The sequence below is a fragment of the Caloenas nicobarica genome, chromosome 18 (genome assembly GCF_036013445.1).
Source record: "Caloenas nicobarica isolate bCalNic1 chromosome 18, bCalNic1.hap1, whole genome shotgun sequence".
NCBI lineage: Eukaryota > Metazoa > Chordata > Aves > Columbiformes > Columbidae > Caloenas > Caloenas nicobarica.
In genome coordinates this window covers 12,585,250-12,598,745 of record NC_088262.1, presented here as the reverse complement: position 1 = coordinate 12,598,745, position 13,496 = coordinate 12,585,250, and the positions used below count along the sequence as shown (strand labels likewise).

At 60.4% G+C, this 13,496-nt stretch overlaps 1 protein-coding gene and 1 long non-coding RNA gene across 2 annotated transcripts; both read right to left on the bottom strand.

Moving 5' to 3' along the window:
- Positions 1-9,704: 9,704 nt before the first annotated feature.
- LOC135996174 (glutamine-rich protein 2-like) lies at positions 9,705-12,645 on the bottom strand. The gene is made up of 9 exons (XM_065647950.1): positions 12,530-12,645; positions 12,148-12,279; positions 11,867-11,944; positions 11,419-11,583; positions 11,145-11,266; positions 10,756-10,821; positions 10,505-10,643; positions 10,219-10,354; positions 9,705-9,934 (listed from the first exon to the last, which is right to left on the bottom strand). The coding sequence occupies exons 1-9, from the start codon at positions 12,557-12,559 to the stop codon at positions 9,813-9,815; spliced, it is 990 nt and encodes a 329-aa protein (XP_065504022.1). The 5' UTR covers positions 12,560-12,645; the 3' UTR covers positions 9,705-9,812.
- A 41-nt stretch (positions 12,646-12,686) lies between these two features.
- LOC135996333 (uncharacterized) lies at positions 12,687-13,266 on the bottom strand. Its single transcript, XR_010607254.1, has 3 exons — positions 13,188-13,266; positions 12,903-13,053; positions 12,687-12,739 (listed from the first exon to the last, which is right to left on the bottom strand). It is a non-coding gene; the product is annotated as an uncharacterized LOC135996333 (long non-coding RNA).
- Between the last annotated feature and the right edge of the window lie 230 nt (positions 13,267-13,496).

The following is a 13,496-nucleotide window of genomic DNA, read 5'->3' as shown; positions in this document are numbered from 1 at the left end:
GCCGGCTCTTGAGAAGGGGGCATGGCCCTGGGATCTGCACCAGGGGGGACCTCAAACCCCTGGGCAGTTGGCAACAGGGTGCCCGCTGCCGGGTGGCCTGCCCAGGCAAGCTGTGCTCCGGGCAAAGCCGTGTCTCCATCTCTGGGGCTTTTGGCCTCCCTCTGAGTGCCTTCAAGTCCTGGCTGCACCCCTGGAATGGTGGTCTGGGTGCCGGGGGTCCCTGCCAGCTCCCTCGGGATGGTGGCGTGGGAGCCGGGGGACCCAGGCTGCCTCCCCGGGCTGGTGGTGTGGGCCCCAGGTGATCCTGGCACCAGCCCTGAGGTGCTGGCCTGGCTGCCCGGGTCCCCTGGCTGTGTCCCCAGGGGTGTGCTGGCCTGGCTGCCCGGGTCCCCTGGCTGTGTCCCCAGGGGTGTGCTGGCCTGGCTGCCCGGGTCCCCTGGCTGTGTCCCCAGGGGTGTGCTGGCCTGGGTGCCCGGGGCTCCTGGCTGCATCCCCGGGGTGCTGGCGCTGGCATCACGAGACCCTGCGTGATCCGAGGGAGCGCCTGACAACTTCACAGGGGTCGCTGATTCCCCCTGTGTCCCTGCTTGCATCTCCGGGGAGCCAGACCCTGGAGTCCCCTGGCCGGTCTCCATCCCAGGCTGTGTCCCATGTCCCTTCGGCCCCAGTGCTGAGCTCTTCCTGGACTGCGTGTCCATGTCCACCTGGGTGGGCTCGGCGGGGGCAGACTGGCCCCCACTGGCCTCCTGGGAAGAGGAGCCAAAGGGCAGCAGGTTTACTGGCAGCTGGGCAGCCGTGAGGACAGACCCCAGAGCCCCCCGCCATGTCCCCAGTCCCTGTCCCCAAACCACCATCTCACAGGGCCAAACTCATGTTGACCACGAGAGCTCAAAGGCAAAGGGATCCCGGGGTCAGCCCGGCCATGGAGCCGGGGGGATGGGACCCCCACGGATGGGACCCCCAGCATCACTGCCCAGCACCCCCAACCCACAGGCTGTGCCCCGAGGCAGGAGGGCTGGTGGCCCCGAGGGAGCCGGGGACGCAGCCGCCTCCTGGAGCTGCTCAGCCTGGCAGCGTCCTGGGGCTTCCCCTGGAGCTGGACGAGCAGAGGGACACCCGTTCAGGTGTGGGAGCGGGATTTGAAGAGTATCCCCAAATGAACTGGGCCACGAGGCAGAGGGACGCTGAGCAGGGCTGTGCCTGGGGGCTGCGGCTGAATTGCACGGGCAGAGCTTTACCTCCCCTTCTTCTCAGCTCCCATGGTTCTGTTTTGATGGCTCTCTGATTCAAAAGTGCCTTAGCAACTCTTGGGACACCCTTCCCACTCTTCCCTCCTGCTGCCTTTCACGCTGGTGACACCGATGGCCGCGGGGCAGGGGCACAGGGTGACAGAACAGCAGGAGCATGGAGGGACGAGGGCCCAGCTCCCTCCCGGGGCACCAGGGGATGCTCACCAGGCCCAGCTTCTCCTGCATGGCCCGCATGTCCTCTGCCAGGCTGGACTGCGCCTCCTGCATCGCCCGCATGTCCTCTGCCAGGCTGGACTGCACCTCCTGCATCACCCGCATGTCCTCCGCCAGGCTGGGCTGTGCCTCCTGCATCGCCCGCCTGTTCTCTGCCAGGCCTGACTGCCTCTCCTGCAGCGCCTGCATGTCCTCTGCCAGGCTGCACTGCCTCTCCTGCATGGCCCGCATGTCCTCTGCCACGCTGGACTGCGCCTCCTGCATGGCCCGCATGTCCTCTGCCACGCTGGACTGCGCCTCCTGCAGCGCCTGCATGTCCTCTGCCACGCTGGACTGCGCCTCCTGCATGGCCCGCATGTCCTCTGCCACGCTGGACTGCGCCTCCTGCATGGCCCGCATGTCCTCTGCCACGCTGGACTGCGCCTCCTGCATGGCCCGCATGTCCTTTGCCAGGCGGGACTGCGCCTCCTTAAACTTGTTGATCTCGTCCCAGAGATCCTGGAGGGAAGCCCTGTCCTGGGAGAGCGGGTGGCGGGGTGAGCCCAGGGGAGGGTCCCTGGGGACCTGGACCCCGCTGTGCTCTGCTGCGTGAGCTCGGGCTTAACGCAGCCCTTGGTCTGAGGGCAGCACGACGGCAGCGCGGAGCCCAGAGGAGGGGGCGTCTCAGGGGGGAGCACCCGGGGACCAGCAAGAGCATCTACCTTGGAGATGTCCTTCTCCTCCTCTTCCCGGCCAGGCTTTTCCTTTGTGTCCTGGTCCTTCTCCTGCTGGCGCTGCTGCCCGATGATCATGGCCTCGAGCAGCTTCTGCAGCTCCACCAGGTCGACAACCCCAACCTTGGGTGTCAAAAAGGTGGCCTTCAGCATGTCCAACAGACTGACTGTGTCCATCGCTGCTGCTCTGCCTGAAAACGCTGAACCTGAAGTGGGGAGACAGGAGCTTTTCTGCCCGGAGGTGATCTTGGACAGGTGGGCAGCCAGCAGCCTTTCTCCTCTTCCTTCTTGCCACAGAAGGCGATCCAGTCACCAAAACAGATCCAAGTTCCGAAAGCAATCCAAGTGATGAAAGTGATCCAGTCACCAAAACAGATCCAAGTTCCAAAAGCAATCCAAGTGATGAGAGTGATCCAGCCACCAGAAGTGATCCAAGCGCCAAAAGTGATCAAACCACCCAAAGTGGTTCAACCACCAAAAGCGATCCCACCACCAAAAGTGGTTCAACCACCAAAAGCGATTCCACCACCAAAAGTGATGCAACCACCCAAAGTGATCCCACCACCAAAACTGATGCAACCGCCAAAAGCGATCCCACCACCAAAAGCAATCCAACTGCCAAAAGTGATTCCACCACCACAGTGATCCCACCACTGCAAGTGATCCCACCACGGCCAGTGACCAAATGGGCGAGGGGCACAGGTGACAGGGGACAATATAGTGTCTCTGTTGCCCGGCAACACCCGCCCCAGGAGCCAGCGGGCGCCGCCCTGGTCCCTTGTGATGGAGTTGTCCACGGGATGGGAGATGCTGAGGCTCCCTCCTGCCTTTCCCACTTTAACACCTAAAACGCAGCTGGTGACACCTCATAGGTTGCGGCAGGTCACTGCAGCCCGTGCCCAGATTCACAATACAATCAGACAAGTCATGGGGAAGGAAATCTCACTTTACTGCATTAAATACTCTCAGTTTTAATTGCAGAGAGAATGGTTTTATCCATGTTGTGTGCTAAATCAAACTCTTCCGACGTTTAATCGCTTCCTTTCCCCACGGCGAAGTTGGCCTCGGAGGTGATTCCCCTTCGCGGCAGATGTGTAGTGACTGGCTCACGTGTGCACCAGCACCTGGGAACCTGGGCTGAAAACAAGGTCAAAATGCCTGGTTTAGAATGCCTTTCCCTACAGTGAATCAAGGCGGAAGGATGTATTTTGAGAAGGAACTGTTCTGAAGGGATTTCTTTCGCCTCTCTTGACTGTTGGCATAAGCCAGTGGCTGTTGACCAGGAAATGTGCTCATCGCTTGCTCCCTCATGAACACTGTCCTGGCCTTTTCAGCTCGAAAGACATCAACCAGAGTATCTTTCCTGTCATCTGTGCAAGAATGCGGTTCAAATGTAAAGGCTGATCTTCCCTGTAAGCAGCACAAACTGCTCCAGAGACAGCTCTTTGCTGGGGATGGAGCTGTGAGAGAGGTTCTCCAGCTGGCACGGCTGCCTCACTTCTGAAACATGGGCAATCTTTTGCTGGGATTCCCACCTCTCAGCCTGATGGCACTGACATCTCCTCTGATGCTTCAGAAACAGCGCTGGTATCTACACAGCCATTGCGAGATCCTTTTGCGCTGTGAGCTGAAGTTGCTCCGTAGCTGAAAGGGGGACCCCAGCACAGAAAACAGGCCCAATGGTGTCAGAAAGTCAGCTGTCTCTAGATCATTAAACCTATGGATCTTTATCCTCTGGAACACATATATGAAAAGGGAGACATTAACTTGTTCTTCATTTCTTGCTGGAAGCAGCGAGGGTGTCTCAGGGAAGCGTCAGAGTTCCTTGGGTCGCTGGACTCCAGGGTGAGATGGGAGGTCACGCAAGTAGCACAGAATCCCCCGTCTTTCGTGCCAGGGCTGCGATGATTCCTCTGAGAGTGAACCCCACATCACCGAGAAAGCCTGTTCTTAGAGATGGCCAAGTTCGGAGCAGCGGTGTCACACGGGAGGTGTGAGTCACACAAGGAAGAGTTCCAGGGGATGCAGCGTGTCCCCAGATGGTTTTTGCCAGCGCTGACTGAGGAAGAGGCGTTCTGTCCAGGGACCTCTGGAGAGATATCTCCAGGCAGAGCAAGACATTGCGGGGCAACAGCCCCTCTCAAACCCCGTTTTTCCACCCCAAGTGGCCGTACTGCAATGGGCAAGCCTTCGTCCCGGGCCAGAGGTGGTGGATCCAGATGTCATGGCTTGTTCATGGGAGGATCTTTTTGTGTCAGCCACCTCCTGTGTTTCGCCACGCATTTTTCCCTGTCAACGACTTTAATTTCTTTTCCCTCTACACTCTCCTCCGCTTTTGCCGAGGAGAACAGATGCCAACACTCTATTCCAGCCTTACGAGATCTTGCAGACTTCTCCTCTGCTGTCTGTGCTGCTGGTGGTTGCCTTCTACTGCCCCTGATTCATCTTGAAGACTAATTCCTGGCAGATTTGGGTGGTGCTGCTGAGCAACACTCTTGGCTTTTTGCTGCTGCTCAGTAGGACATCTACAAGAAAGCAGGTATCAAAAACCTCTCAGTTCTTGTGCTGAATTGCGTTGTGAGAAATCATTTAACTCCTCCTTTTCCTACTGAGCTCCTGGGCTTTTTGGCAAGACTGGCCTCAACAAGGGCCGGATCTGCCCGGGGGGGAGGTGGGGAGGGCACTAAATTCAGCCCGGTGCGCAGAAAGCAGGGGCTCTACCGGGAACCGCGTGGGGCCCGGCCAGTGCCTCGTGTCCCGGGGGGGCCTGCCTGACTTTCTGTGCCCTAATGGGGTGCGAAGCGGAGCAGGGGGACAGGCAGCTGGGTGAAGAGGGTCCTGTGGGACCCCAAAACTCTCCCCACCCATCGTGCTGGTCCTCATTGCATCACCCCGTCCCTGCCGCTCCCCTGCACGGGGCAGCTGGCATCAGAGCAGCGTCCCCCTCCCCAAACCCACCGCACCCCAGCGCTTTGAGCACCCTGGATGCTCCAAAATGTCCTTCGCAGCCCGAGCCGGCCCTGCCTGGGCTGGAGATCCTCCCCAGGCAGCCCCCACGTTCCGGGGGTGCCACCCAGACCCTGCAGCGCTGGGTACCCCAATACCCGCCAGAGCTGGGCTTCGAGCATCCCCTGGTGCGGGATGCAGCCGGGATCTCCAGGGATGGGGAGGCTGGCAGGTTGGGACTCCAAAAAACCACCCGTGACCGATCCGACACCCCCCACAGATGTGCACCCCAGCAACACGCCGGCCACGCCGCCCAGCTTCCCGGAGGCTCTGGCCACGTTCTCCAAGCTGCGAACCCCCGAGAGCCTGCAGAGCAGCAACAGCCCCATCGCCTCCATGGCCTGTTCCCCCCGGGACCTCCAGCCCCTTCTGGGCTTCCCCCAGCCAGCCTGGCTGCCCCCTCCTCGCCCACCGCCCACGGCCTCCACCACCACCTGCCCCCCCCGCCCGCTGCCCCCCCAGAAAGCCACGGCCACCATGGACGGCCAGAGATCAGCCTGGGTTGGCGGAGGTGGGGGGGTCAGGGAGGGTCCCGGGCCAGGGCGCTGGGAGCGGGGGCTCCCCCGAGAAACGCACTGGAAGAACTTTCTAGGTAGTATTATTATTATTTTGAGGGGTGGGGAGGGCAAAGCTCCTCTCCCCTGGCTCCCGAAATTCAGCCCAGCTTCTTGCACAGCCCCCCCGGACCCCCCATCACCCCATCCTCCCTCCCTCAACACCCCCAGGGCCCAGCACACGAACAGCCCCTGGCCTCAGTCATTCGCAAGATGATGACCCTGCAACACAAGGCGTTTTGCAGTCTGCCATTCAGCAAGACTGAATCCGTAACTGCGGTGCAGTGTGCGTTTCAAGGGCGTTTTGGCATTGATCTGTCAATACCAAAGAGCATTCATTGTTGGTACTGACAATTTGAGGAAACGAGCTGTATCCAAGGGGAAGAGCACAGTGCGACCACGCACTTGAGAGGAAAACGTGAGAAAAGTTCAAGAGTTTTCCACATAACATGCACCAGCTCCCTTGTCTTCCCAGCCAAGAACTTGGGATCCCTCATTCGGCTGTCTGGTATGTGTTAAAGTGACATTTCATCATGAGGCCAGACTGGTTGCAACTCATACAGGCCCTTTGTGCAGGTGACAAAGCAAAACATGTAGAATTTAGTGATGTGATGTTACAGAACGTGGAGGACGACAGCTTCTGCCACGTTTCATTTTTAGTGGCGAAGCAACGTTTCGTCTCATCGGTCAAGCTACCCATCACAATGTGCGCATACGAGGATCAGAGAATCCACACGAAACTGTAGAGCACAAGCATAATTCTTCAGAAGTGAACGTCTTGTGCTGTTTCCCAAAGAAAGGCCTTTTTTCGACGAAAACAGTTACGGGGCAAAGGTATCTGGAAATGCTGCAGAACTGGCTCTTTCCACAACTTAATGAAGATCCTGGTTAAGTCCTTTTTCGCCAAGAGGGAGCACCGCCACATTGACGCCTGCAGGTCTGACGTTCTCTAAATGCCTCACCCTTGGACAGGTCGCACGGGACTCCCAGACTTGGCGCTACACTCTTGGCTCCCAAGATCCCCCGACATCACACCCTGTGACTTTTTCTTGTATGGGTAGGTCAAAGACAGTCTTTTTGTGCCACCATCAGCGACTAATCCAGATGACCTCAAGAACAGAACTACGGCAGTGGGGACCTCAGGAGAAGACGACAATTTGAGAGGGATCTGGGACTTCAACTTGAGAATTCGACTGTCATCTCGATGTTGTCTGTACAGCAGGTAAAGGGAACGTAGAGCATTTATGAAAACATTATTAAAACTTGCTAACTCCTTAAACCATTTGTAAATTTTTGTGTAACTGTAGTGTGTTGCCATCGTGAAATATATTGCATTGAAACTGGGTCCATCTTTTTGAAACATCCTATTAATACACCATCAGCTCAAGCCTGACTACACAGACCAATGCTACACAACCCAGCAAAGCGATGACTTCAGACCACTTTCCAGAGGTGACGAACTGCACATCAACACTAACAAAAAATATCCATCCTGAAGAAGGCATCATGGAACACAATTCCCAGAATAAATAATACAAGGTTTGCATCAGCATCTTTAAAGCCACTGTAACAAATGCCATTTGCTTTCACACTGCTAGATGGCCTCCAAAGCACAGAAATCTGACATGATCTTTGGAGCTGGCACCTTGCCTGGAACAAGAGCAGCGCAAAGGCCAAATCGTTTCAAGGGGCCCACCGGGCCCCCAGTGCTGCGGCAACAGGACGCAGAGCGGCAGTGGTTGGTGCGGTTTGTGCCGCGGCGGCTGCTCCATCCTGCAGCATCGCGGGAGGTGCTCTTCGTCTTGGCGACTTGTGGCCTTGGAGAGTGCGGTTGATGCCTTGAGGTGCTGGAGCGAGTTGAGAGAAGGGAACGGAGCTGGTGAGGGGCTGGAGCACAAGGGTGATGGGAGCGGCTGAGGGAGCTGGGGGTTCAGCTGGAGAACAGGAGCTGAGGGGAGACCTTCTGATCTCTGACCTGCCTGAAAGGAGCTTGGAGCCAGGGGGGGTCGGGCTCTGCTCCCCAGGAACAAGCGCCAGGAGCAGAGGAAACGGCCTCAAGTTGCGCCAGGGGAGGTTGAGGTTGGATCTGGGGAACAATTTCTTCCCCCAAGGGCTGTGGGGCATTGGAACAGGCTGCCCAGGGCAGTGCTGGAGTCACCATCCCTGGGGGGGCTGGACAGATCTGAGATGAGGTTCTCAGGGATGTGGGTTAGTGCCAGGGATGGGTTAACAGTTGGACTCAGTCTTGAAATGATTCTATGATTATTGTATCAGGGTTATATTATCTACACTTTGTGGATAACACAAGTGGCACCTGGTTACAGCAAAACTCTACCAAAACTCTCTTGGTGGCTCTCTGGTTTCACCTCCATGTGCGGCTGCATCATGCCCTGCACACACCTCTGTCACCTCTGCTCACCCACGGGCCGGGTGCACAGAAAGGTCAATTTAATTCAGAATTTAATTGCAAAGATAGTAAAACAACCTCCTTATAGTCACCTTCATAAGTGATTTCACATACCATGAGTGACATCTTCCCATATGTTAATTCCCTCCCAAGGATCTGTGGCGGTTGCTCTTTCCCCCCCCTCGCCCTGAGAACTGGTGTGGCAGTTGCACCGGTGAGGCCCATTCCTCCCCCCGCTCCTCAGGACTGGGGCCTCGGATGCAGCAGCCAACGGCTCTTTGTGGAGACCCAGAGTCGGTGGGCAGGGTCTTCAGCAGAGGAGGGGCCAAGAGCGCCCACAGCCCAGAGAAGCTGAGAAACTTCTGGAAGGCCCACACGTGGGGGCAGGGCGTAGAGAAGCTTCCGGAATGCCCACAGCCAGATCTGAGCAGACTATAAGTGGGGTTCCAGCCGGGGACTCCCTTTGCGTGGTCTCCTCGGCGCTGCGGGTCTGCCGTGCTGCCGGAGTCCCTCCCCTTAGACAGAGAAACCATCTAAGGTAACCTCCCGGGACTGGGAGCGCCTCACCGCCGCGTTTAGGCGAGTGGTAAATGACTAAACATATGTTTTAATAATTCCTCGTCTGGGACAGACGAGTGTGAAGTCCTGGCCGCAGTGGCCAGTGTTCCTCTGTGCACAAATAGGGCAGAGAGGGCTGCGGTTTTGTTTTGTGAGTGCGTGTATGCACGCTGTGGATCCTCATTCTTATTTTGCTGTATCCCAAATAATCTCCTAACTTGATATCCGAACCTGTATCTTATGTTACGGAGTGCTAGCTAGTTGCATAAACCCCATCCCTAATCGGTTTATCGGCACTGTTTTTCTTGCCAGAATATCATTGTTTCTAGGGGGGGCAGCACACACTGCTGGGGAGGGCACTGGCCCTTGAGAGCCTCTAGCTGCTCTTTTCTCTCCCCATTTTTTAAAAATATATAAATATATCTAATGTATATAAATCCAGAGGGAAGGAGCAACAGCACAGAGGTGGGTGCTGGGTGGGGGGGTTTCCTAATGCCCCCCTCCCACCAGCATCGCTGCAGCGCGGCAGGAGAGGGAAGGGGAGGGAAATAACAAAAAAATAAGTGGCTGGAGGCAGCCGTCGGCACCCCGGATCATGGCTGTGGGGGACCCTGGACTGGGGGCACGCAGCCGCTGGGACCCCCCTGCCTCTAGATGTCCCAGAGCCCTGTTGGAGCCCCCAAAGCGCTCCCCTCCTCCGGGTGCCGACGGTCAGCCCGGCTTCTTGCACAGCCCCCGGTTACCCCCTCACCCCGCCCCCCCAGTTAGCCCCAGGGGGTGTTTTTCAAGCCCATGGACACCTCACCCTCCCCGGGGGGCAGGATGGGCCTTTGCTGGCTCTGCCCTGGTGCCCCCTGGTTTCCTCCCAGTTATCCCTCTGGGGGGACCCTGGATACCACTGGATCCACCTGGGCACCCCCAAAGCGGCTTTTTAGCCCTTATTTTTCTCCTGAAAAAGCAAACACGGCGGGGCTTTCTCCCACCCTGCCCCAGGGCCCCCCACTCAGACCACGCCGGCGCTCGGTTGCCCATCGCCATTTATTGCAGCTGCTGCCCGCTCAGCGCCCGGGACGGTGGGACCTGGGCCGGGACCCCCCGTCCGGCCCGGCTGTCAGGGCGTTGATTCACTGCGGGGGGGCTGGACGGGCGGCAGCAGCTTCGGTGCCAGGGTGAGGCGTCCGGGAGACGAGGCTGGTCGGTGCTCCAGCCGCTGCTGCAGTGAGGAGGGGGTGCCTGGGGGCGAGGGGCAGGGTCAGCCACACACACCCACAAACAGGGTCCTGCCCCCACCCTGAAGCAGACAGGCTGGTGTCCCACGCTGCCCAGCACCACCCTCGTGTTCCCCCAGCTCCCTCCAGCTCCACCACGAGGACCGGCTGCCCCAGCAGCCAGCGCTGCCCCCACATGCCAGCCCAGACCCCAGACCCCCGTCCCACCCTGCCCAGCTGCAGACACAGACCCGCCCCCCCCGGACAGCAGGGTGTCCTCTGTCCCCCGGGGCCCTGACAGGGCCGTACTTGGCCGGCTCCTCGAGGCCGTGGTGTCTGGGGAGCCCGTTTGCCTTGAGGACAGCTGAGAGCCCCCCATCATGGACAGCTGCTCGTCCTGCCGGTTCCCATCAGCGCCGTCCTGGCCCGACAGCTGCATCGCGTCCTGCCGGGAAGGGGAGAGCGTGTGACCGAAACACGGGGCCCCATTCCGCATCCCCCAGCAACCCTCCCCCAGCCAGCTCTCCCTGGGGAAACTGAGGCACGGATCCCCCCGCAGGCTCAGCATCCCCCTCCCCAGCTCCGTCATCCCTACCTTGTTGGGGCACCGGGCGATGGGTGGGAGCCGCCGTGGGGTGCTGGGCGGTTGGGGCTGGAAGCGCGGGGGGGTGAGGGTGTGTGGGCCCCCGCAGCTCCGCGGAACAGCGGGGTATCTGCACTCGCCCAGCCGCCCCCTGTGGGACAGGACACGGGGGTGCTCAGCGCCTGGCAGGTGGCACCTCATGTGTCACTCGATGCCAGGGAGGGGGCCGGGGGGTGCTCCCTGTGGCGGGGGGAGCTACTCACGATCCAGGCGCCAGCATGCTGAGGGGTCGGTCGCAGGACAGGCAATGGAAACCGGCCAGCAGCTGCCTGGAGTGGGGAGAAAAGGGCTGGGGAGCTCCTGGGGGGGCACAGCCCTGCCTACACGCTGTCCCCCATCCCAGAAATCCTCTGCACCCACCCCCCAGTTTAGGTTCAGGAGGGCTCCTCCCACACGTGCCCCCTCATTGTGCCTCCTCTGTCGCTGGCAAGCTGCAGCTGGCAGGAGCACAAGGCACAGCCGCTTGCTCAGCATCCCCAGGGGCGCTGCCCACAGCGCTCCCACGCCAGGGTACCACACCGGCACGAGCTGGGACAGCCAGCAGGAACAGGGCCAGCGCTGCCAAAGCCACCGCTGTCCCCATCGCGCTCACTTCCTAATCCCAGCGGCATCGTCACGCTCTGGCTGCAGCGCCTTCTCCTGGAGCTGCCCCCTCAGGCTCTTCCACTGCTCCTCCAGCTGCTGCCAGAACAGCCCCAGCTCCCGGCGGTCCGGCTGTGGACGGGTGACAGCCTCAGCCATCTACCCCAGGATGGGACATCGCGGTCCCCGGGGGGACAGCCAGGAGGGGGGACCCTCGCAAGGATGCTGCCTTAGGCTGCCAACCCCGAAGGTGCCAGTTCTGCGTGGAGGGGACGAGCCCTCACCTTGGAGTCCATCTTTCTCTGGAGCTGTCGCTGGAACAGGTGCCATTCCTGCTCCTGGCCCGTCACCCGGCTCATCACCTCCTCCACCATCTCTTTCAGCCGCTCCACGCTCGCCTCAAACTGGCTGCGACTGACTTTGTCAGCCAGGGTGGCTTTGTCTGCTTTCTAGCAACGGGAAAAGGCAGGAGAGCGGTGGGGCCGGGATGGAGGGACAACGGGAGAGGGAGGAGCGGCTACGTGGCCCTGTTCACCCCATCACCCCCGTGGGGTTGGTCCCACCAGCCGAAGGGACTCGTGGTCACAGGGGGACCTGGCAGGGGACCCGCAGCCGGTCTGGAAATCCTCCCTCCCCCTGGCTGGTTCTGCCAGCCGGCACCCAAGGGACAAGGGGTGTTTGTCACTCTGCCCAGGACCCCTTGGCTGGCACCAGGGCCCCTCGAGCCCGTACCTCATCGATTCCCAGCAGCAGCAGCTCCTCCTTGTCTGCTTTCTGCCTCTCCAGCCTCCCCAGGGCCTGGAACAGAGCCTTCCAAGGCAGACAGCAGCCCGTGATGCCACGGCAGGGTCGGAGCTGCCCCCGGCCAGCCGAGCACACCTCTCCTGCCCACCCCATCAGAAACCTCCGGGAAAGGCATCGGGAAGCTGCGCAGCGCTGCCAGCAGGGTGGCAGGGGGACAAATCCCTTGGGGTCCCCAGACGGGGCTCTGCCTGGGGGTTACAGCCACCCACCTTGATGTCATTCTGATCCTGCTGGCGATTGTGCAGGAGGTTTGCAAGGGCCGAGCTGAACTTCTCATAGTCCTTCTGTAGCTGCCTCACGCTGGCCTGGACGCACTTCAGCTGCTCGTCCTGCTGCAGGGACTAAGACGCCAAGGCGGTGCTGAGCAAGGGGGGTGGCTGCCCCGTGGGGACAGACCCAGGGTATTTTGGCTGGTGGCCACGGGCTCTCAGTGCAAGCGGGACATTTGCTCCAAGGCCTGAACTCCCTTCCGTGCTGCTGACTCCGACAGGCCAATTAGGGGGGACAGCGAGGGGCTCCCCCACGTTACAGCAAAGCACAAATGCCTGGGGGGTCCTGGCAGCTCAAGCTGTCTACACCACATCTCCTTACCTGTCTCCTCCACTTTGGATAACTCGCCATGTTGCCGCCCACCTTCTGGGATAGGGATTCCACCTGCTCCTCCAGCTTCTCGCAGCGCTGGAGGAACTTCCCCAGCTGCAGCCTGGTGTCCACGTTGCAGACGGGGCACCCTGCGTGCTCCGGGCACCCTGCCGGCTCCTGCCCCCCGCTCTGCGCCGTCGCCCTCGGCTCGTCCCGCTGCTGGCAGGGGAGGAGCAACCAGCTCTGAGCCGGGCTGGATGCCGCCCACCAGCCCAGGTGCCGTGGAGGCTCCATGGCCCCATCCAGCCAAGGGAGGTGGCCGGGACCCCGCCAGGACTCCCGCCGAGCCAGCGGGGCTGGGAGCGCTGCCCCCGGACCTCACCTCTGCCTGCCCCTCTGCCTGCAGCTTCTTTGCTGTCTCCATCACCAAGTTATTCACATACTCGGCCGCAAACTGCTCCAGCTCGGCCTGGGTCGGCTCCTGCTGCTTCGCCAACTCCTTCCGCTCTGCCTTGACCTTCTGCCGCTTGGGCCTGGCCAGCGAGACGGGGGCAGGGGCAGGCTTAGCCTTTGTGGGGGTGTCCCTTGCCTCCCAAACTGGGATGCTCCCAGACCCCAGGCTCCCTCGCAGCCCTGCGGGGTAGGAAACCCTCTCCCATCCTTTTACCGCAGCTGTTGGGTCATCTGGCCGCTGCCGTCTGCTTTTCTGCCGGCTCCAGCCCCCCTCATCTTTGTGGGAGCATCCTCCACCTTCCTGATCTGGGAACGGCGGTGGGGGCAGTGAGGGCACAGCCCTCTGTGTCTTTCCGGCACGGGAGCCCTTCGGCTGCCCCCTCCCTGCCCAAACTGGCATCCCCGCAGCCCCTCGGGGACTGCTGCCGGCTCACCTTCTCCTCCTCCTCTTTGAGGTTCCTGGCCATGTCTTGCAGGAAGGACATCTGGCACTGGAGGTTGGCCAGGATGCTGGTGATGCTCT